This window comes from Haliotis rubra, unplaced genomic scaffold (assembly GCF_003918875.1).
Source record: "Haliotis rubra isolate DU_JTF1 unplaced genomic scaffold, ASM391887v1 Scf113, whole genome shotgun sequence".
NCBI lineage: Eukaryota > Metazoa > Mollusca > Gastropoda > Lepetellida > Haliotidae > Haliotis > Haliotis rubra.
The window spans coordinates 1,602,808-1,625,786 of record NW_025765037.1 but is presented as its reverse complement, the minus strand read 5'-3'; the positions used below and the strand labels follow the sequence as shown (position 1 = coordinate 1,625,786).

Genomic DNA, 22,979 nt, shown 5'->3' with positions numbered 1-22,979 from the left:
CACTAATGACTATAGGGACAATCAATTTGATCTGTAAAATTACATAATATACATCCTGCTTTACACTCCGAAATCTCTTCCTACCTTATTCGACCAAAATGTGTATTTAATTAGTAGAGTGAAGACTCGACTGTGATTGTGTGTTTATTTCCGTTTGTTTAAGCATGAATCCTGCAAGGAAATGTGTGACTTTAAAATTAAATATATACTTAGGAAAGCTGATACCGGATTTTCCAAATCGGGTTTTAATTTAGATCAGTAAGAAAAATCAACAATGATGAATTCAGAATATCTTGAATGTCCTCTTAATCAACATAGTCTTCTTCCATGTATATTTCTGAGCTGTAAGATATTTTGTTAAATATAACTGAAACACTCAAGTGTTGTTTCCACATCTATACCTTTCACAAACATTGAACAATCGTGGGAACCGACCTCGATTTCAAAGAAAATAGTGAATAATTTATCGCTCCGCTGCTGTTGACATAAATATTACAGAGAAAGGGGCAGCCATAAGTACATAGCATTCCTTACGACAATGGTAAGCAGCGTCTATATAAGGCTCAGAATTGATTTTCTTTCCTTTACCAAGATTAAGGCATTTTGTATCATTAGGATATGTTGAAGAGGTTGTTAAGGTAATTATGTTCGATTGTAACAGCAATGATTAATACACATTGATCAAAGAGCAATATCAGTTATTCGGTGTGCCAAAATAACTTATGATGACAGTTCTTCAGCTCCGGGTACAATAACCAGTCCAGAATTTTGAGACCAATTCATTCAGCTGGATGCATAAATATTAATCACTTTTATTTGATACATCTAAGCACTTGTATATTGCAACACTACGCTCCTTCAAATCCTTGCAAACACGTCGTGCAGCGTGCTCTGACAAACGGAAATCTGGAAATCGTGGAAATCTCAAAACGAGGCTATGCCGCTAGAAACGTTTGGCGGTCTGGTACGGACTTGATATTATATCAATCACATTGTGCGTTACAAAACTAGACTGAATAAGCGCAAAGAACACATGACAGTTAAAACCAGTGCGCCAGATGAATTGTGAATCATTTTACCACCTCATCAAACAGGGGCAGTCTGTGACGTCTTAGTTAACGGCATGCTGTCTACACCTCGCCATAAAATATAGAAATACGATGTTATTAAAGTTTGAAATTATAATTAACTTGTAAATACCAATATCTTATGAAACAAGGAATTGGAATTATGTGTAACCATAGTTGTTTGTGGTGTCTTTTTTCACTCTCACACGAGAAAATTAGGATCGGCTGAAAAGTAGGTCATTGTCTGAATAGGTTAATGAGACTCATGTTTCGGTTTGCTTGTCACGCCGAAGACCCGGGTTCGATTCCCCACATGGGCACTATGTGAAGACCATTTCTGGTGTGCCCCGACGTGATATTGCTGGAATATTGCTAAAAGCGGCGTAAACCTAAACTCACTCACTCACTGAATACCGATCAAACCAACAACATTAACTGTAAAGGCCCATAAGGTTGTACTTGTCATATGAATCACCAAATATCATCTTACATGTCATAGTTTTGAAGAGGTTTGATCCCATGAAGGCATGCCGAGCCTATTCGAAAGAGTGTGAAGCTTATGCATGCAAGAAAATCGTAATAATTCGATACAAATATCAATAACAGTTCGAAGAAGAAGAGTGAGTGAGTGAGTTTAGTTTTACGCCGCTTTTAGCAATATTCCAGCAATATCACGGCGGGGACACCATAAATGGGCTTCACATATTGCACCCATGTGGGGAATCGAACCCGGGTCTTCGGCGTGACGAGCCAACGCTTTAACCACAAGGCTACCCCACCGCCCTCGAAGAAGAAGAGGGGCGGTGGGGTAGATTTGTGGTTAGAGCCTTCGCTGGTGCAGGTATGTCCATGGGTATTGTCTGTGGGAGTACCAGGTTAGATCTGGTCCCCAGTAATCTGTAATGGTGTCACGATTCATCGATACGCATCGATCCATGGGCCGCCGATACAGTGAATTGATACAAAACTGTACAAGTATTACATTGTAAATGGGCCATGATACATCGATGTTTAAACTTTCAATATTGTCGAATCGCGATATCTGGCTCGCTGACACCGTTTTTAGAATCAGCACAAATTACATTCTATTATGTGACTGCAGTGGCAGCATCCAGCAACATGCGGATATTTAAGATGTTTTTGATCTATGTTTTCTGTTTATAACAGTATTTATTTTGTGAAATCTATGATACGCTAGTTATTTTACTGTCCTTCGTTGACAGGGCTTTATAATTTACCTTTATTTATTATGAAATCGTAACTTGTTGTTAGCCACGATATGGCTGAAATATTGCCGATGTGACTTAAAATCTTAACTCACTCACTCACTCACTCATTTATTTATTTTGTACTAGGTTTTAAAAAATTGCCTAATGTGACTTTTTTTTAAATTAACGTTTCTTTCGTTTAAACATTGTTTTTGTTTTGATTTTAAGGTGTGTATAATTGCTATTATTAGTTGGTGTTAGAATTAAAGATTTTAGTATCGTGATACGCATCGTATTGACACCCTTATATCGGGATTCTTATCGTATCGCAGCTTCAGTGCACAATACTTTGGCAATATAATGATTTTGAATAAAATTTTAGTATCGTGATGTATGGTATATCAGGTTGCATGCCAATACCAGCACTAGCAACCTGTACTGACTGCATGAGGCGACTGAATGGATCGATTCTGGGATGGTGACCTGGTTGACTACATGTCATCTCAGCCAGACGATGTGGTTTGTTGCTCGCAAAATTCATCACTGGATTATCTGGTCCAGGCTTAACTGTTCTCATCACACCGAAGACCCGGGTTCGATTGCCCCCATGGGTACAATCGATGAAGCCTATTTCTGGTGTCCCCCGCCGTGTTATTGCTGAAATATTGCTAAAAGCGGCGTAAAACCACATTCACTCACATTTCTGATGATCCGTTCAATGTTTTTGTTCATGTTTTATAATCATTTCTGATTTTCCGATTGAAAAAAGGCCAACGATACAATCTGAATAATATAAACATATTCACATAGTGAACATTCACATACCTCCCCCTCAACGTGGAGTGTTATTTGCATAAAGTGAACGTTTCCGTGTAATGATATATATAAATATCCTGGAGCAAACTAGGAATTAGGTCTGTGTATTTGTATTTCGTTATGGATTGTTTTGTTTTTTGTTTGTTGAGGGTTTGTTTTGCATCTCATTGTGATCTGCACCAACATCAATACTTAATGGGTATGTTCCTTTTCAAGGATACAACCTGTACATTGCAACACGGCTATGGCCAGGAATGTTTCTCATCTTAACACATTACATTGCTTCTTGTATTATGAGGAAGCAGGAATACATTTGCCTAATTGAATATTTTTCAAACTATTTACATTGATTAATTATTCTCCTTCGTTGACGCTTTATGTATTATAAAAGAATAAATATTCAAAAATCATTCCGCTTTATCTTGTATAGTTGTGTAAATCATAGATCATTTTACAATGCGAAGAAGGATATATTGAGGATGAATACAATTTTCTTCTCGTATGTTCCAAATTTAAACAGCTCCGCTTGAACCATTTACCTAAAACCTATTGTACCAATACAAGTAAAGCTAAATTCAAATTCCTCATGTCATCATCAGATTGTAAACTTATCAATAATTTAGCTAGCTTTACCTATCATGCAATGTATCTAAGATGTTAAAATTATTAATTTGTAGTGTACACACCATGTTTGCCATGCACAATGTAACCTATGTAGGTTATGGGCCTATGGCCTTCACTTCTGTAATAATGAATTGAATTGATATTGTGTTTCAGAGTTGTAAAACAGTACAGATGGCTGATTGTACTAATTGTTGGTATTGAACAGATCAGATGCCACCCCTAATGAATCCCTGTCTCTTGTCACGCGTTCTAAGAGCTGGACACACTGTTGTGATCAGTCTGGTCGATGGAGTTCGTTCGGTCCGCTGACGATTAAGGTAATATAGGAATATCGGTTGATTGTACCTGCTCCGAGTTTGAGTTGATTGATTATATATTTGATGAAAATTTAATGTCATGGCATTCTTCACAGTGCAACCTTCGTGGATGCTGGATGAATCTATCTGAGTGAGCGGATGGCAGCTGAGATAACCATGTCCTCTTGTCTGTTTCTAAATTAATGTCAGTCTGTTTTAATACTTCATAACTAGGGCTCAAGTTCGTCTTAAGATATAAGGACTAAAACCATTTCCATTATCAAAGGTGCTTTGTGTTCACAGCAGGTTCCGATTTATATCACCGCCTCCGTGGTGTAGTGGTTAGAGCGTCCGCCCGGTGAGCGGAAGGTCGCGGGTTCGATCCCCGACCGCGTCATACCAAAAGACGTTAAAATATGGTACTTGTTGGTCCCTGCCTGGCGCTCGGCATTAATGGGTACAACAAGGACTGGTCGGCTCGGAGTCAGTATAATATGTCTGTAGTGGGGAATTCATGCTTCACTGCGGCATGGTATCTCAGTGGGCTAGCACTATAAAACCAGCTTAAGTCTGGGCTAGTACAAGCAGCCGCACATACACATACACACGCATGCACGTCGTCATTTGAGCGAAATATTCTCAAGCACGACGTTAAACCCAATTTCACCTCACCCACCTCCGATCTATATCTTTATCATATATCTATGAATCACGTTTTACAGGGAACCATATAAGGTGTTCACGAAAAGGTAACGGTATACTATCCCACCGGTAGCATCCCGTTCCCGAAAGAAAAAACCAGCGAGTTTACGCTATAGGGTTTACAGCGCATTCAAAAGTGCCTGAAAATTAAAAATCACCAAATATTTTTTAACTTGTATCTACCTTACTAACTTTACTGTAAATACCTAAGCTTTATTTCACCGAAAGTGAACTTTGAATGAGGATTCCAGTTAAGTGAACTCATGTGAAGAATCCATCCTGGGGCTTCCATACGAGCGAACGCTTCAGTGACCAGACCACCCAACAACATATTTTCTACATGTAATGTGTCATTACTGTTCAAATCCAAACCATATTTACATGGATGTGATCTATTCCGATACAGTAGGTGCCTCTCATCCAAAGCCTAGGCTTTCAGGGCGTCCGCCCGGAGAGCGGAAGGTCGCGGGTTCGATCCCCGACCGCGTCAAGACGTTAAAATATTGTACTTGTTGGTCCCTGCATGGCGCTCGGCATTAATGGGTACAACAAGGACTGGTCGGCTCGGAGTCAGTATGATGTGTCTGAGTGGGGTATTCATGCTTCACTGCGGCATGGTATCTCAGTGGGTTAGCACTATTAAAACCAGCTAGTCTGGGCTAGTACAAGCAGCCGCACATACACATACACACGCATGCACGTCGTCATATGAGCGAAAATTTCTCAAGCACGACGTTAAACCCAATTTCACCTCACCTCACCTAGGCTTTCAGTACATTTGGTGAAGGGTTTGGTTGAAAACAGGAACACCGTGGAAATGTACGCCACTGAGCCTCGTGTTATCATCTATTAACAATAACCGTGACCTCTTTTAGGATGACGAGTAACGCGTCATGTTTTGTTTCTCTCACAAACGCCTGGTGTGATCACTGATAAAATGGAAGATGGGAAACGGTTTGGAAAAAGCACGTGCAGCAGTGGAAAACGCTGACCACCTTTTTGGGGTATACGTAAAGTGCATGAGCAGAAATGATATAAAATGCAACGGTTTGTTGCCAAAATACCGAAGGTAAAATACACGAACAAACGCTGTCACGTTTACCACTGCAAAACAGAGAGATCCTTCTTCTGAAACACACTAACAAAAGAAATGAGACCTCAAGAGAGAGAGAGAGCAAGAGAGAGAGAGAGAGAGATGAGGCACATTGTTGCCAAGCAAAAGAGGTTCTTGCAACCACCGTCAAACTGTTTGAACGTTACAGACAGACTGGCAGTACACAACCAGTGGCAAATCCCCAGAAAGACCGGTACCGGTAGTCATATTGACGGACGCGGCAACAGCGTTAGGACGAAGTATCAGACAGACTGTGCTTCGGCGTCTCTGGATCCCGGGCCGTACCTTTTGTGAAATGGCCTTGGCCCCAAAAACATCAACGTCGAAGAGGACACTGGTCAAGAACAGCACAACAGTGGCAGGACTTGACTGACGAAAGATGATCAGCTTTTCCAATAATTATGGTCGTCCTCGACGCATGGAGAAACGATTCACATCAGGGTGCATTCAGAAAGTGCATCCTTGCGGTCGGATGATCATATGGCAGCAGCCAAAGAACAGGAGTGGTCTTCATTCGTAGCAACGTCGACAATGACCAGATCAGATGGGATTAAGTTCTTGAAGCCGTTGTGTTACCATTCCTTCGCCAAACGCAACAGGGAGCACTCTTGCAGCACGACAAGGCTAGGCCGTATCCTGGAATGGTCGTCCAGCAATCCAGTCCTGTGAAGGGCTGGGTAAGAATTAAACTTCAGCAACATATACTTGTCGTTAAAGGCGACTAACAGGTTCGTATGGTCAAGCTCGCTGACTTGGTTGTCCCATGCCATCTTCGCAGGTTTAGACACAAACTTCAGTGGTGAAACGTGCAAAGACGAGCAGAGTAAGTGACAATCCTAAGTTTATGTTCAGTGTGAATCTGGGATTAGAAACCCCGGCCAGCAACCTGACGGAGTCTTTGAGCACTGAGCTACTCTTGTATAGTTTAAACATACTGACCTTAGAAATTTAGGTGTATATGAAAAAACTGTCTCATAATTCGCATAAGTAGATTAAGACACAATCACGCCATTAACCCTATGTTAAATATGAACTGACGTAAAAAAGAAAGTACACACCCTTCTTTGTGCTTATTCTTTAAATATCACAACAATATAATGAGAAGTTTATTAATTGTGACCTACAACCTACAAATGTTGTGCAGGTGTTAGCCGATACACCGCAGATACCCGTAGCCAATTGCGAGGAATGGTGGGGTAGCTTAGTGGTTAAAGCGTTCGTTCGTCACGCAGAAGACCCAGGTTCTATTCCCCACATGGGTACAATGTGTGAAGCTCATTTTTGGTGTTAGTATTGCTAAAAATGGCGTGAAGCAAAACTCACTGGATTGTCTGGTCCAGGCACTATCCAGGCGTGTTTTGGCAACGCGCATGCACGGGGTGTTTGTGACTTGTAAGTCATAATTAAAACGCTTTTCAAAAATATTACCGTTGTTTTGGGCGAAATACCCCTCCCTACAAAAAAGAAAAGAAAAACCAGGTGTGTAGTTTCTTTAATACGTCAGTTGATATGACGAGCCTGTCTCATTTGACTGAAATGTAATCAGACTATTATGCATTGGAAATCATGACATAGCTTTCAATGCATTACGTATATGTATATGTTACAATGTACCATATAGAAACCGTTCTTGAGTTATTCTTTGGGGGACATTTTCAGACGTTAATATTAGGGAATTCGAGATTCTTGTTAATATATTCCTGAAAGGGCAGGGAAACAAATATAGAAAAATCGATCATTCCTCTTGGCAACTGGTAATAATTCATAAACTGATGAATGCTGACGACAATATGTGACTGATCTCTTTGCTAGTTACACTTATACAAGATGTCACCAAATATCGGATATCCTTTTACTTATCGGAAATTATGGGTTTTTTACAATTTCATATTCTGCACGAAGGAGGAGGTTCCTCAGAATTGGATTCGTTTGTTTGTTCGTTTGATTGATTTATATATTAAAAGCCACACTCAATATTCATGTTTTTTATAAAACGGATTGTATATAATCCAGTCAGGCCCAGACAGTTTGGTGCTATGGTAAACCGCTTGTAGCCTTGACATATTCCAGGAAATCAAGTTCTTAAATATCATAAATATTTGTAAATCGGGTTTCTCTGCAACATTATAGACGTTTGCCCACGCGTTGGAAACTGAACAGGATTATGTCTCATTAACGAACCGAATGTTGCCATTTGTTTGTAATGAAACGGAAATCTGAAGATGTCAATAGAGTGACTATTATGAACTACATCGTCAGAATGTGAGTGAGTTTAGTTTTATGCCGCACTCAGCAATATTCCAGCTGTGTGGTGGCGGTCTGTAAATAATCAAGTCTGGACCAGACAACCCAGTGATCAACAGCATGAGCATCGATCTACACATTTGGGATACGAAGACACACATCCACCAAGTCAGCAAGAGTGATCACCCAATCATTTAGTCACCTGTTACGACAAGCATGGGTTACTGAAGGTCATAACTATTAGAACGTAGTGATTGTTTAATAATGCATGATCTGCGTCAGTAATTGAAAGGATACATTTGGTTATTAGTAGTTGATGTATCATATAACAGAATTAAAAGTTATGTGCAATATCAGGAGGTTCTGATAATAACTTGTCTGCTGTTATACATATATTTAATGTATTTTGTTAGTGTGCATTAACAAAGGCGATTAAATCCTATTAAAGGTAAGCCTATCTCAGCTAAATGCATTGTCCTTTGTACGATTCCGAGTATGCCATAACCAGGGCCGTAGTTAATTTGTCTTAATAGGAGGTGCACTATCCACGTTCGAGGCCGCGAAGCGGTGGAGGATCTAGGGAAGTCCGGGGACATTCTCCCCCGTGAAAGTTTTAAAATTAGATACTCTCAGATACAATTTCCTGCTTTCTGTAGGTAAAATGACTCCATTTATGTAATCTTCAATTTTGTATAAACTATACTCATGCCAATAATGGTTGTCACCCTCCCCACCCCAACCCCACACCCACACCCACACCCCTCTCCAATAAAAATAAATTGAAGGGGTGACAACCATTATTGGCATGAGTATATTATCTTTTCTGCTTCGTTTGACCAAATATTTTCATGGCTTTTTTTTAAACAAAGTTTCTCTGTTCAAAATTGTAGCATCTGTACATAATGTTCTGAACTAAACTTTATAAATATGTTTAGACATATCTGTATATGCAAATCAACTGTTTTGTTCAGTTTAACTATTAATATACAATAGTTGTATTATTAAATTCAGTTGACCGTCCAGAAATTGCACGTGAAATTTACATCATATTCATGACATCTTCAGGTTTTTTTGGAGTCATGGGGATTAAATGCAATCTTTTTTTCTAATTAAATCTTTTGTTCGTTTATTATCATTAGGTATTGCACAATTTGCCTTCGGTTTATAGGCTTCCAGGCAGCCTATGACTGTGCCCTGGGTTCCAGGACTACGGTGAGGGTATATGACACTCAAAAGAGTGTTATATCAATACTTTGATGTACAAAAAAATAATCTGTAAAAGAGTGCTATTGATCACTGGATTGTCTGGACCAGACTCGATTATTTACAGACCGCCGCCATATATAGCGGGAATATTCCTGAGTGCGGCGTAAAATTAAATTCACTCACAAGTCAGAGGGGTTTAAATCATATAGACTCCTAAATGTATTATAGATACATTCTTGCATATAAATGAGCATGAGTCGTGGGTGGTAGTAAAGCAATTGACATGCGCTTTATCCAACATGCTCAAAGCACAAAAGCATCTGAATGATAATTTTGATGGGATGAAGTTTGTTTTTGATATTTCACCTCTGTTTTACAACATCTTTGTATATATTTCGTGAAAAATGCCAGGCATACGCTTAAGTTATTTATTACCTACGATGGCGCAAATATCGGGGTTCATATTTTTCATACGATGCCCTAGGGCAAAATATCACTTTATCATGGTGACGTGACGTCATGAACAATGCTATGGCGTCAAAAGCTTCTTTTGTGACGTTGCGTTCTACAGGTTTGAAAGTAGATTTTGGGTGTATTTTCCTCAATTTGACGACTTCGGTAATAAATAGAATATTATATGAGTGCCCATGTCATACTATGTTTACGACACTCGTGCCTAAATATCGGTATATCCCTCGCTCTCGCTCAGGAAATACCATTTCTACTAAAGGCACTCGTGTCATAAACATATAGTACAGGGGCGTAGGAAGGGGTTTCAGAGCGGGGGGTGGGTGTAATTTATGAAAAGTATAGAAAATCAAAATGAAATTGTAGTTATGGTAAGGTAGATATGGTTTCGTCTCGAAAAAAGTGGGAGGGCTAAGCCTCCCCACAGGCCTTCGTGTCTTTGCGAAAATTATAGATCAAGAAAAATAAAAAAATTTAGATGACCCCCGACTCGAAATGCTTCACAGTACAATACATTATGACAAGTATTGTACTGTGAGTCATATCGAATCGGGGTCATCTCAATTTTTTTTAATCTTTAATCCTCGCAAAGACACGAGGGCCTGTGAGCTTCTTCCCCCCACACTTTCCTACGCCCCCGTAGTATGACATGGGCACTCATATAATATATCCTGTGTATTTTACTGATTGATGTATGCACTTCCTAATAGGCCATAATCAGCCTGCCACACCACAATACTGGTTATTGAGTGTACAGGAGTCGAGTCACACCGATCAATCACACTTACCTCCCTTTACCGGTGCGTCGCGCATATCTGGCTCGTAGCAGCGCCTGCTACATGTTGCGACTACCCTCTAGTGTTGATAAAGATGATGACGTCGCTGTTTAGAGTTTCCATAAGCATGTTTACCCTACAGGACCAGTGCCAGTGTTTGTGTCATTTGTAGGGACAAAATTTGGGAGCAATGCCCTCGAGCAAGGCGTGTCATTAAACTGTGCTCTGTCATACCTCAGTAAGTGTGTTTCCTTACATTTGAACCAGTTACTCTATGAACTGTATATCCATTTTGCTCTCTTTCACCAAGGGCGTCTTGTGTCAGTGTCACACTCAAAGTTCGAGAATCGAGGCTGCGTCTGCCAAGAACGTGATAGTGATGAAAAGTAAAGTAATTTAAATGCTAATGCTATGAGAAACCACTGTTTCATAAAGCACATCCATGTTACCCTGAGAACATAACAGTTACAAAACATTTGCTTGAATGATCGTGAAACTGGAGGTGTGACATCTGTTCCAAGGGAGGTAACTCTTGATCTGTGGACTGCCAGTGCACATCGCCAATTATTTTGAAAATCGACCATACCTTTAGACTTACTGTCTTTTCATTGTAGAGCTAGGTAAACTATGGATTTATGAAAGCTAAAATAAATTTGGAACCAAACATGAATGCTAAATTAAGCCCAATTCAGGCTAATTTTAGAAATGATAACAAGGAATCTCAACCATTTCCAGTCATGAATTTATCATGTTTATTTAACTCATAGTTTGATCAAGCCAAAGAAAGCATCATGTTATTTAATGAAGCTGCCTTGTTGTGGAAGAGTTTACAGCCTTAAAATTAGTTTTTCTTAAAATATCTAGGAACACGACGTTTAGCTGGCTGAACTAGAAAATATCCAGAATAGCTAGTCCTGCTTGAAGTCGACAAACATAGTCAACTTGTCATTTTGGCCGTCATTTGAATTTAGTTCCAATTTGATTTGTTGCAACTATGTTCAAAAGTGTGTAATGTGTGAAACTAAGGCATTTTCCACAGGCAAATCATTAATTGCTTGATTGCCATACATCATTACAATGATATCTGCCAGATGTAACAGTGTGTATACTGGTACTCATCCAGAATTTCTGGTCATGTAAGATCACATTATACTACCAGTACTCTAAATAGATAGACTGAAATATACCCCCAAAATGCCAAAATACATGTTTGAGCTGGAAAATTTGAAAGGTTTTTAGTCCGACTGTGAAATCATTTTTGACACCTTGAATCAGCTCTTCAATGGCTTCAATTTGAGGAAATTAAGAAGTCTATTCAAAAACTAAAGGTAACCCTTGTCATTCTTTTTTGTACAGGAATGTATTCAAAACAGATTTTTACACCTCTGTGGCGCCAACTCTGCCTGCACAGAAGTCACAGAGCAGCAGCCATACTTCCACAAGTTACATCATCTCAGTGCTCGTTCTCTACAACCACAGACACTTCTTCCCATGACAGCAAATATCCAAATGAATTGTTAGGTGATTCCCAAACCAAGAGAGCCAGCTTCAGTATAACAGCAAGGAAGTCATCATGGGATCTGACACCCCATATTAAGGACAGTACAATTGAAGACCTGGAACTAATGTTCACTAAGGTATTGTTCTCACATGAAATGTCACAAGTTTTAGCTCGACTCAACGAACTCAGAAGACAGGGCTGTGTTCAAGTGGAATCTCTGGGCTCGGGAAACTTCAGTCTGTTTGAAGATCGACTCCTAAATGGGATTCCGTATTTAAGTATTACAGACACTGTCAGCTGTCTACTTCCTCTCATAGAAATGTATGAGACTGATACTGCTGTGATAGAAGCACTGGGACAGAAGGTTCTTGAGAGTATACAGATATGTCCTCTCTCGTCTCTCATCAAACTTGTGTCACATCTTCAGAATCATCAGCAGAGCCCGCTTCGTACGAAGATCATCCAGCACGCCTCGACCAGACTCGGCGAGCAGTGGGAGGACATTACAAAGCCGTCTCTCCTCCTGTCGTTGATGTATGCTGGGTACTCTGTCAAGGCAACCGATGACCTGGCTCTAACACTTGTGCAAAACATGAGTGCAAAACACCTCAGTCGGGTCCTCTTTGTTTTGGCAAAGAAACAACGACGAAATGAGCCCTTGATTCGAGCTGTAGTGAAACATTTGAATAAACAGACACAAGATATGAATACATTGAGTCTTAAAGACTTTGCCAAACTTTTCTATGCTTGTAGCCGGCTGAATGTTTATGACACTGAGTTGTTAAGGAGTATTACTGACAACACGACCAGTAATCTACAGCCAGACCCCTTCACTTTGTTGTCAATCTTGCGGTCACTGTCCGAGCTTCAGTGGAAAGATGAGACACTCCTAGAGGGACTCACTGGACTCTTGGAGAAAGGGCTGGGGGAACTGTCTGCAATGGACAAAGCGAAGGTAGTCATATCTATTGCCAGACTGAACTATGTCAGTCCGCAGACGGACAGCTTGGTGAAGGTCATCTTGTCATCTGACCTTGCGTCTGTTCGAGATGAAGATCCCGCACAGTGGCTTGACCTTGTCTGGTCTCTAGCGATCCTCAACAAGGCTGATAGTGCCATGATTGTCACCGTCCTTGACTCAAGCTTCATGGAGTATTTTCCAGGTGGGTTAACAGCCCTTCCAATTAGTCTGTCTCACAGCCCCAGAACCATAATTTTGTCCCTCCCACCTGGACTAACGCTTAGTCTCTGAATACAGTCGAGCACCGTTGTGTCGAACTCTGATAACTCGATATCTCGGTTGTCTCGATATAACATCTCGGTCCCAGAAAATTCCTTCATAATTTATCATTATTCAAACTCTTTTAACTTGATACAGATGTCTCGATATTTTGGATATCTTGATACAAGTTCATGGTCCCAACAAGCAAAATTACCCTTTTAACTCGATATTTTTCAAAGAAACTCGATATTCACCTACCTTTCATGGGCAAGTATCCCTCTGAACTGAGGTAGTTTACCCACATTTACACACGGTGCAGCATGAATCAAAAAGATGTGGTGGCGTTAACTAATTAGGGCTAATTGAGTTGAAGGTGTCACATATTTTTGTTATTTAATTAGGAGGAATTAATTAGGAAGTACTCACTGTTACGACTAAACACTACTGATAACGGATTATAATTTCGAATCAAAACATACTGAGAATCCAATGAGGGTTTTGTGTAATCACTTGACTAGCCTGTGATTGTTGAGTTGTTTCTAAATGATATGCGATGATATGCCCTGGTCGGATGTCTCGAAGTTCAGATAACTCGATATTTTTTCTTGGTCCCACGAATATCGAGACAATTGTGCTCGACTGTATATATAATTTTGATAGTAACAAACAAACCCATTGAGATTGAAAAAGAGCCCCAGGGAGACCAGAGGTTCAGAACCTGAGGACATTTGGACTTGCTTCACTTAGAGCTTTAGCATTGCAGAGAGGGCTAGGTGGTTGGGAAAATAAGGTGGTTCAGGGACTGTGAGACAGACTAGCTCCCACCCAGCTCTGTCTCAAATGCAAGAGCTCTAAATAAAGCAAGTGTAGATCTTCCTCAGGTTCTGAATCTCCCATTTCACCAGGGCTCCTGTTTATATTGAACAGAGTTTCCATGTAACTTATTTATTTTCAGAGACTAAGCATTAATCTATTTTCCAAGATGCTATTTGAGTTATGATAAAAAATTAATTTTGTTAAACTTTATTGGGATGAACAGGGGTGGAAATAACCCATTACCCGACGCCCGAGTCCAGTGTTTTTTTCTGTCGGGCAAGCAAATTTGTATATCAAACTGTACCGGTATCCAGTTGACTTTCCAATATTAATTATGTTGTTTATTTAAAAAATCAACAAGAAAACGGCCGGTATAGTGGAAAAATTATCAGGGCAAGTGATTTTACATGTGCCACTGTACCGGAGTACACTATCAATTTTAAAGTTATTTCCACCCCTGATGAAGAGTAAGATGTATGTCTACCCCATGATGATTCCATGGTAGAACTGGTCCTAAGGAACCAAACCTACAAGCATTAAGGAACTGTTTCACTCATCATATTCTTTTCTTAAAAAGGGGATTCTGAAATGTGAAATGAGTATTTCATGAATCCTTTCCCGATTCTGGTTTCAGTGGAAGACACATACCGCAAGTGGTGGACTGACATGAAACTGATGAACATCAACACAACGGCTCAGCTTGAGCTACCTGGCTATGACGGTCCTCTGCTGCCTGCTCAAGATCAGCCCAAGACCACAGAGGTACATGGAGAATATTCTGCAAGCTGTTTGTTTGTGTAACACCACCCTAGACATTATTCCTGCTGTCTGGACCAGATAATCCACTGATAGATATAATGAGCAATGATCCACACTGCTGGGATACAAAAAAATCGCCTCTTGTGACAAGCATGGGTTGTTGGTAGGGGTGACTATTGAGGGGAAACAACTATTTCGATAGCGATAGTCTATTGCAACATACTATTGCGATCAACTATTGCAATACAAGACGGAAGTCAGTTACTAAACAATCGATAGTCACACATACTATCGATGCATAGATAGGTTTTCGTCTCCACCATCGATTAATTGCTATCGGAGACTCAACAATTGCAATCCATCGATAGTTTGATGCATCATTACAGCCTTAGCAGGGGTGGAAATAACCCATTGCCCAACGTCCGAGTCCAGTGATTTTTTCTGTTGGGCAAGCAAATTTGTATATCACACTGTACCAGTGTCCAGTTGGCTTTCCAGTGTTAATTATGTTGTTTATTTAAAAATCAACAAGAAAATGTCCGGGTATAGTGGAAAAATTATCAGGGCAAGTGATTTTACATTTGCCACTGTTCCGGAGTACACTAGCAATATTAAAGTTATTTCCACACCTGCTTAGTTATTGGGGACCTGAACTAACCTGGTATTCCCATTGGGTTCATACATACCTTCATAGCTAGGTCTGGATAACTTACATGGAAAGTTCAACACATCATCATCATCATCATCATTATCATCATCATTATCATCAAACACCACCATCATCATGATTCATCCCCACCATTATGAATAATAATAATGATAATCATCATCATGAACAATAATATTAATAATAATCATCCTGCTGACTCCTTGGACTCAGGGAAGAATAGGTTCTCAGTATTCTATGTTTATTACAAGAGGATTGGGTGGTCAGGCTCCGTGACTTGACATGCCATGCATGTTCATGTATCGGTGCTATTGTTTACAGTCTAGGGCTGGGACAATACACTATGTCACAATACATTACATCTCGCGATATTTTACCTGCAATATGTATCACGATACATACACCTTGAAAGAATGACACGGTATCAAGATTTAAAATGATTTATTTCAAGGTATTTGTGTTTAACAATAACACTATTGTAATAAACAAACAAGTAACTCCATCATACTTGCGTATTTTTCTCTAAATAAGAACTGTAACATGTTTAAGATAATAATGTTTTGAAGAAAAAGTTGTGTATCGTTTTGTATCGATACACCATTCCACGATACAATAGCTGTATCAAACTTAAATGTATCGCGATGCATCGGTGAATCGTCCCAGCCCTATTTCAGTCACTAGTTTCTCTGGCTGGTTGTGTTTCATGGCTCTGTGATTAGTCGGAATATTCATCATGATGCAGCTGTAGCAACATTCACTCATTCTCACTCAAGTTTAGTACAGAATTGTACCCGTGAAGATCCGGGGTAGAATAGGTCTTCAGCAACCAATGCTTACCACAAAAGGCGACTATGCTTGTCTTAAGAGGCGACTAACGGCTCGCTGACTTGGTTGACACATGTCATCGGTTCCCAATTGCGCAGATCGATGCTCATGTTGTTGATCACTAGATTGTCTGGTCCAGACTCGATTATTTACAGACCGCCGCCATATAGCTGGAATATTGCTGAGTGCGGTGTAAAACTAAACTCACTTACTCACTCACTGATACAGAATTGGTCTTGACTGCCACAAATCATCATTGCTCGCACAGTAGGCGTCTAGATTGTTTGTCCAATAAGCGTTGATATGTCAAGGGCTGTATTCTTGATGAAACCATTTTCATTGACTTTGTCTTACAATGTCGAATGGTTACAAAAAACCATACTGAACCAAACCACAAAAATTGTGTCAGGAATGTAAGTGAGTGAGTGAGTTTTGTTTTACGCCGCTTTTGGCAATATTCCAGCAATTTGACAGCAGGGAACACCAGAAATGATCTTCACACATTGTACCCACGTGGGGAATCGAACCAGGGTCTACAGCATGATGAGGGAACGCTTTAATCACAAGGCTACGCCACTGCCCATCAGGGCCTAGATTTTCGAAGCTCTCTTAGCGCTAACATAGTCGTAAGTGCCATACATTAACATTAACTTACGACTAACTTAGCGCTAAGAGAGCTTCGAAAATCTAGGCCCTGGAATGTAAAACATTCAATTCATTTCAATTCTCATACCAACCAAACAATATGGGTCAGGAGGACAAGAAATATTAATTATAACTGGCAAAACCTCAAACCCACAAAGTCTTAACGTGCCCAAATCAGTAACCCTGAAGAGAAATGTCCACTTGTACCAAGAAGTGTACACGCCACAGTAAACCGATCATATACTCCTAGGTTTAGTTCATTATCACATGGGGCGGTGAGATAGCCTGGTGGTTATAGCATTCACTTGTCCCGCCGAAGACCCAGGTTCGATTCCCCACATGGGTACAATGTGTGAAGCCAATTGCTGGTGTCCACTGCCGTGATATTGCTGAAATATTTCTAAGAGCAGCGTAAAATCATACTCACTCACGCATTATCACATTCAAAACTAAATGGTATTAATAAACAGTACAGTCGAGCAGATCGTTTAATATTATTTGTATTTATTGTGTTAATTGTTGCTTCACTGAATGGCGGGGGTTCTTTTAAAATGATGAAACTTGGGGCTAGTCCTCTCCGACATTTCTGTTCAAGTCGTCATCTGATAGCAGGAGCTACACTGTATTTGTAAGACAGATTGCCAGTGTAATGATCTTTCACAAACATTCATAATGAATTATGTATAAAACAAAAGGTTATCAGCTTCTTGGCACAGATTTGGCCAGATAAGATTGAAAGTTACTTTTTTGAGGCATCAGAGTTGAAATATTTAAATGGTTGATACCTAAAAATGATGTTATTGTGTTTGGGATCTATATGGCTTCATGATGTCCAAATGTGGTCACGTTTAACATGATTAATGCACATTCTGTCCAAAAGCTGCTTCTTGTTGCTGTTATGAGTGAGTTTAATATTACGCCACACTCAGCAATATTCCAGCTATATGGAGGTGATCTGTAAATAATCAAGTGTGGACCAGACAATCCAGTGACCAACAGCATGAGCGTTGATCTGCATAATAGGGATATGATGAAATTAGCCTGACCATCCAATCCCATTAGTTGCCTTTTACGACAAGCATGGGTTACTGAAGATTAATTCTACCCTGGATCTTCACGGGTCTTGCTGTTGTGGCATATGTACATTCCTGGTCTGTTCATGCTGTTGTATTGTAAGTGCCGTAGGTCATGCCAAAATCCTATTATTGTAATCCTCAGGTTCAAGTCTAATATCCATCCAAACTATCATTCTCAGTTCCTCAACACCATACAGTCTTTCACGACACTCATAGAAATGTAAACAAAGTGCATGTGATTCCATGGTATTTGATTAGGTGATCATCGTTTCCATAAACCGAAACAAAAAGGGTCACGTCTGCTAACGGGACAACTGTCTCCAGATTGGCTGATGAAAGAAAAGCGAGAACAGGATGCATTATTGAGCTCTACAAAGTTACTGATTTCTTATTGTTGTCTACAGTCTGTGTGAATGTTAATGAGCAGTCCGAAGCTGTTGATACATTTTTTCATGAGAATTGACTGATATGCATTTGTGTTCATGGTTGTATAAGTTTTTGTCTTGTGTGTTACAGTTTATGAAGAAAAACAGATCAAGTGCCAAACTAATTGAAAAGGCGCTCTCAACAATGGTTCCTTTGGAGAAATATGTTAAGTCCAATATTTTCAGCAGCTCCGGATATCACATAGGTTCGTATGTTGCCCATTTGATGAACATTTCCTATTGCACATCTTTGATAACTATCCATTTTGATGAATTTAACTACTCAGATCCTGATTGGAATTAGGTTACCAAGACAACTCAAGAAGGAGTGAATGATTTTTACGCCGCTTTTAGCAATATTCCAGCAATATCACGGCAGGGGACACCAGAAATGGGCTTCACACATTGTACCAATGTGGGGAATCAAACCTGGGTCTTCAGCATGACGAGCGAACGCTTTAACAACTAGGCTACCCCACCGCCCAACACAAGAAGGAAATAACCTAAATTGGGAAGCTTGAACAGTCATGAATACACAATCATAGTTTGACATTGTATAAAACATTATAAAATCCATAAGAGAAAGAATTGTAGTTGAATTCCGTTTTTGTTTACAAAATTATCAAATTAACAAACAGTTGATGATCCTACAAGGTATTACTTAGTTACTTGCAATGTGTCAACATTTACCCATCTGTTATGTTACAGTATCATGTTTATAACAAACAATTATAGAATATTCTGATTATCAAATTTTGATAAATGCTGCATAAAGCCCTAACTTATGTATATTATACAATATATTTATTCATTTACAACAGAGTTCTGTAACTGATTGCCTAATTTTCAGATGCTGAATTGTTTGTCGACAAAAGTGGAACCCCAAAGCCGTACGACACGTCAGTTGATGACCCAGAACTTCATAGGTAATGTATTGTTATCCCCGTAGTGATTTGAAACAGGAATACAGGTTTGGGCTCACTCCATCTGTCAGAAAATGTGACTGACACAATGGTGACGTTGCAGAGATCGTTAAGTGATAAATATGTTGAACAAGTTTGAAAACCTTTATAAACAAATTATGTTGTACAGATCTAGCGTTACAGCCCTTGTCAATCTGTAGCACTGATACAAGGATGATATTTTACATAAACCATTATGGTATACGCATGTTTATCCAGCAGTTGATAATTTAGAGATATACACCCTGTCTTATAACACTACATCAAAATGGGATGCAGTTTGGATGAAGGATAACATCCTAAATCTTTAGGGAATTTATATGCTGAATGAGTTTGAATTATAATTGGTCTCAAGCAACCCGTGGTTGTCGTAAGAGTTGATTAATGGTATCAGGTGATCAGGCTCGCTGACTTGGTTGACATATGTCACCGTATCCCAATTTCGTAGATTGGTGCTCATGATATTGATCACTGGATTGTATGGTCCAGATTTGGTTATTTACAGACTGTCACCATACAGCTGGAATATTGCCGAGTGTGGCTTTAAACAACAACAAACAAGACACCTGAGTTTGTCTAAGAGGTATTAAATCCAATTTGTTCAAGAGTTTCAAATCAGATTTGTTCAAGTCCAGGGCTTAGATTTTCGAAGCTCTCTTATCGCTAAGATAGTCGTAAGTTAATGTTAACGTATGGCACTTAAGACTATCTTAGCGCTAAGAGAGCTTCGAAAAAACTGGGCCCAGTACTGCATGAGTTTGTATGTTGGCAGGGTGTGTATCCTAGTACAGGACTACCTAGACATGACACTTCACGACATCGCCCCCACGGGGGCTCCAGGCTATGAAGGCACGGCACCTGTCTCTCCTCGGCTACAAGGTGGTGCAGGTATGTCCATGAAGGTCGCCTGTGGGGATACCAGGTTAGATCTGGTCCCCAGTAACCTGTACTGACTGTATGAGGCGACTGAATGGATCGATTAGGGCATGGTGACCTGGATGATTGCATGTCATCTCACCCAGACGATGTGGTTTGTTGCTCGCAAAAGTCATGACTGGATTGTCTGGTCCAGGCTGTTCTCCATCATGTAGGTTTGGGCTGTGGGGTAGTCAAGTGATTAAAGCGTTTGCTCATCACACCGAAGACCAAGGTTGGATTCCTTGCATGGGTACAATGTGTGAAGCTCATTTCTGGTGTTCCCCGCCGTGATATTGCTGGAATATTGCTAACAGCAGCGTAAACCCAACTCACTCACCCCATCATGTAGGTCAAGTATTGCTGTGTGGGGCATCCCATCAAACAACACACAATGCACCCATATATCATTTCATATTGGACAATCTTGTAGTTATCAAAACTGTTAGGGGCGGTGGGGTAGCCCAGCGGTTAAAGCGTTCGTTCATCATGCAGAAGACCCGGGTTCGATTCCCCACAAGGGTACAATGTGTGAAGCTCATTTTTGGTGTCCACTGCCGTGATATTGCTGGAATATAGCTAAGAGCAGCGTAAAATCATACTCACTCAACCAATACTGTTACACCCATTTCTTGTGTTCCCCTGTGGGGCTGAGATATTGCTTAAAGGGTGAAAAATATTCTCACTCATGAGTGTCCCATTTAGGAATTAACGCCCATGTTATAGTCCCAGTATTAAATGTGAAGTATTGAGGGTACTGCTGCATTTAGATGCTGATGTAAAAACTTGCAAGGACCCACAAACATTTGCGTATTTAGAATCTATGAAAATATGTTAGTTGAGACATTGTATAGGTTTATACACTTAATTTCTCAAAAGGTGAGGTGAGGTGAAATTGGGTTTAACGTCGTACTTGAGAATATTTCGCTCATATGACGACGTGCATGCGTGTGTATGTGTATGTATGTGTATGTGCGGCTGCTTGTACTAGCCCAGACTTAAGCTGGTTTTATAGTGCTAGCCCACTGAGATACCATGCCGCAGTGAAGCATGAATACCCCACTCAAGACACCTGTCCTTATTGTACCAATTAATACCGAGCGCCAGGCAGGGACCAACAAGTGCCATATTTTAACATCTTTTGGTATGACGCGGTCGGGGATCGAACCCGCGACCTTCCGCTCTCCGGAATTTCTCAAAAGGGGCTTAGTTGTTAAAGCATTTGCTCATCACGCCAGGTTCCATTCCCCACATGGGTACAATGTGTGAAGCCCATTTCTGACGCCCCCCAGTGTGATATTGCTGGAATATGGCTACAAGCGGCATAAACTAAACTCTCCCACTCACTCATTTTTCAAAACCAAGAATGTGACTGTACTACAAAGAAATAGTAAAACAAGGGATATCTTAAAATACACACAAATGTTTTTTACTGACTTTTTCACAAAACTTGTTATTGAATGTGACTTTAGGTTTCCTACACGGACCTGGCAGACAAGAACACAGTGGTGAAGACTGTACAGTACCTGCAGTCGAGGCTCAAGGAGGCAGTGGGCGCATCATAGAGATATAGACAGTCTGAGGGATGTACAGTACCTGCAGTCGAGGCTCAAGGAGGCAGTGGGCGCAACATAGAGATACAGACAGTCTGAGGGATGGACAGCATTGGTCAATATAAGTTGAGATGTCATGCTGAAGGAATATGACATAATCCATTGGTTCTCAGTCCTGAATGGTTGACCTATTTTGTTATAGTGGAAGAGTCCAAGCCATGGTCTCATCATGGTCTTATAACGAAAAAATTACTGACATAAGGTACCACTGATAGGGTCTTAGGTCTATATAAAAGGCTCCATTTATATCATGTTGAGAACCCATCAGTGACCGTATGTATCTTGATGCCAGTTTTTTGCATTACAAACCCATCTCGCTCACCCTACTGAAAGAAAAGTGAGCCTTTGTCATGGCCTGTTTGTCTGTCATAAACATCCTTCAGAAACCGCTGGATCAGTGAAGCTGAAACTATTGGCATGTAAATTTCTTTGACACCAACAAACTGAGGAAGCAGTATTCTGGCATGGTTCTCCTTTTGATTCCCGCATGTTTTGTTCAAATTATTCCCCACATGGGTACAATGTATGAAGCCCATTTGTGGTGTCCCCCATTGTGATATTGCTGGAATATTGCTATAAGTGGCATAAAACCAAACTCTCACTCACTCACCACTCACTCACTCAAATTATTTATGTTACTATCAAGAAATTATGCAGAAACTTTTGAATAGCATTGAGGACAGCAATTATTTTGAATGGAACATATTTAATTATTCACTGCCTATTCAGATGACTGCCCATGTTGTTGATTGTCGTGGTTCTCAGAATGGAGGATATGTCACTTACATTACACAACTGATCACTGAACTTTGTGCCCCATGTTTTAAAGTGGGTAGCAGACTGATTAGGAACATTTGCCTGGATATCATCCTCACAATTTGCAAAAGTATAATGTATATAAGAGACTGGTAATTTATTATAGAGGGGAAGATCACTGCACCACTGTGTGCTGTAAGTTCACTGGAGATCAGCTTGTTTTGTTTTGCGTTTACCGTAAATGATCTGGGCCCCATTTCACAAAGCTATCATAGC

At 40.1% G+C, this 22,979-nt stretch overlaps 1 protein-coding gene across 1 annotated transcript; it reads left to right on the top strand.

Annotated features, from left to right (window-relative positions):
- The first annotated feature begins 10,595 nt into the window (after positions 1 to 10,595).
- LOC124291409 (FAST kinase domain-containing protein 4-like) lies at positions 10,596 to 22,447 on the top strand. The gene is made up of 7 exons (XM_046728398.1): positions 10,596 to 10,759; positions 11,878 to 13,185; positions 14,695 to 14,822; positions 18,549 to 18,663; positions 19,308 to 19,383; positions 20,192 to 20,307; positions 21,807 to 22,447. Exons 2-7 carry the CDS (start codon positions 11,880 to 11,882, stop codon positions 21,905 to 21,907), a joined length of 1,842 nt encoding a protein of 613 aa, XP_046584354.1. The 5' UTR covers positions 10,596 to 10,759; positions 11,878 to 11,879; the 3' UTR covers positions 21,908 to 22,447.
- Positions 22,448 to 22,979: the final 532 nt, after the last annotated feature.